This window comes from Apis dorsata, unplaced genomic scaffold, assembly GCF_000469605.1.
Source record: "Apis dorsata unplaced genomic scaffold, Apis dorsata 1.3 scaffold_894, whole genome shotgun sequence".
NCBI lineage: Eukaryota > Metazoa > Arthropoda > Insecta > Hymenoptera > Apidae > Apis > Apis dorsata.
The window spans coordinates 247,491-249,025 of record NW_006264009.1 but is presented as its reverse complement, the minus strand read 5'-3'; the positions used below and the strand labels follow the sequence as shown (position 1 = coordinate 249,025).

The window sequence follows — 1,535 nt, the reverse complement described above, 5'->3', positions numbered from 1 at the left end:
CGCCGTGAGTTACGGATCGTTCAAGTGGTGCTGCGTTTGGTGTCGTCTGATCGCACGGTGCATCGGGATAAACGCATACGATCGCATATCTACATACGTGTGCCGATTCGTCGTTGCCTACCTCTCTCGCGTACACGCACGCGCCTTCTCTCTCTCTCTCTCTCGCTCGCTCGTTCTCTTTACCTCTCTTGCCGCCTCTCTCTTACCTCCCACTCGAATACCTCCCTCGTCCCTTTTTCGATCGCCGATTTTCGGATCCGTCGAGGTGCGTGCGGGCACGCCGCGTTCGATCTCGTGAATGTGCGCGATCAGGAAGCCGGTCGTCCGCAAGGAAACATGCGTGAGCAGAGCTGGAGGACAACGACTGCGACAACGACGAGGAACACGCTGCACGTGACTGCGGCACCCTCGCACGTTCTGCTGCAGTGAGTGGAGAGAAAGGGAGGAAAAAGAGAGTGATAGAAACACGTCCTTTCTCCTTCCGCTGTTACGACGGAGCCTGTGTTTAACGGGGAGTAAAAAAGAGTGCCGGTGGTTGGTGCGGTATTCGTGAGTTACCGAGGATCTTTCTCCTTTTTTTCTCGTGATCTACAGAGGAGACTACGAATCCTGGCACGTTTTCGGTGTCGTTCGAACCACCCGAGAGAAGATGAGGCGTACCATCTTGGAAACGAGGATGCACCCCGTGTTATCCTGTTGGTGCGTTGTCGCCACTGTCACCCTCGTCCTCGCAGCATGGCAGGAAAACATCAGGCCGAAGATGTACGTCCAACTCGGTGAGTGTATTTTTTATTTTTCTTTACCTATTATGCATATTATTTAAACGTTATTTTATTATTACGTTTCCGTGTGGTGTTTCTTGTCCGCGATGCGTCATCGGCCGTTCGACAAAAAACCTCGGCTTCGTTGTTTACATTGTCGCGAGTGTTTCATATCGAATTCCAAGAATCCAAGAAGATAGATACTCAATGACTAATGTTATCGCGCACGAAACGACACACGAAAACAAAAAGTTTGTTTTCGAGCTGATATTCGTAGTAGTTTATCTCACATCGCGTCGTCGTCAATAAATTCGACGAAAATCACAAGAAAATCGCGTAATCCAATTTAAAAGCTTCGTATCGCGAGTTTATATTTAGAAATCTTTATTCTCGGATGATCGATCGGATAACGAGAATCGCTATATATCCTCGAGTAACAAAAAAAGAACAGCATTCGTCCGGTTACGCTCGAACGCGAATTAAAATACTCGCAAAAGCTGTTCTCTCTCGGTTATTTTACGGTCGAGAAGATAATTTTATATTCTCGTTTGCTCGTCGGGTAGTGCACGTCGAGTAGCCGAACAACGATGCGGAACGGAAGTTACACCGGGTGCAGGGTCATGGACCTTCCCCCACTCGGTATTGTTTCACCCCCTAGCGAGGGGAGCTATATGTGCAACCCGGTGACTGTAAACCCTAATCAGTGACATAACCATACTCCCTAGGATATGGATACTAGGAAAGAATATAAATATATCGACCACCGGTGTCCCG

At 48.5% G+C, this 1,535-nt stretch overlaps 1 protein-coding gene across 1 annotated transcript in view; it reads left to right on the top strand.

Moving 5' to 3' along the window:
- Nucleotides 1-6: 6 nt before the first annotated feature.
- The window catches only part of LOC102674667 (semaphorin-1A), a gene marked incomplete at its 3' end in the record, with an annotated part of 138,131 nt that continues 136,602 nt past the window's right edge, over nt 7-1,535 (top strand). Inside the window, exon 1 of the mRNA XM_006623430.2 lies at nt 7-776. Coding sequence (XP_006623493.2) covers nt 650-776 — 127 coding nt within the window. The remainder of the gene's footprint in view (nt 777-1,535) is intronic.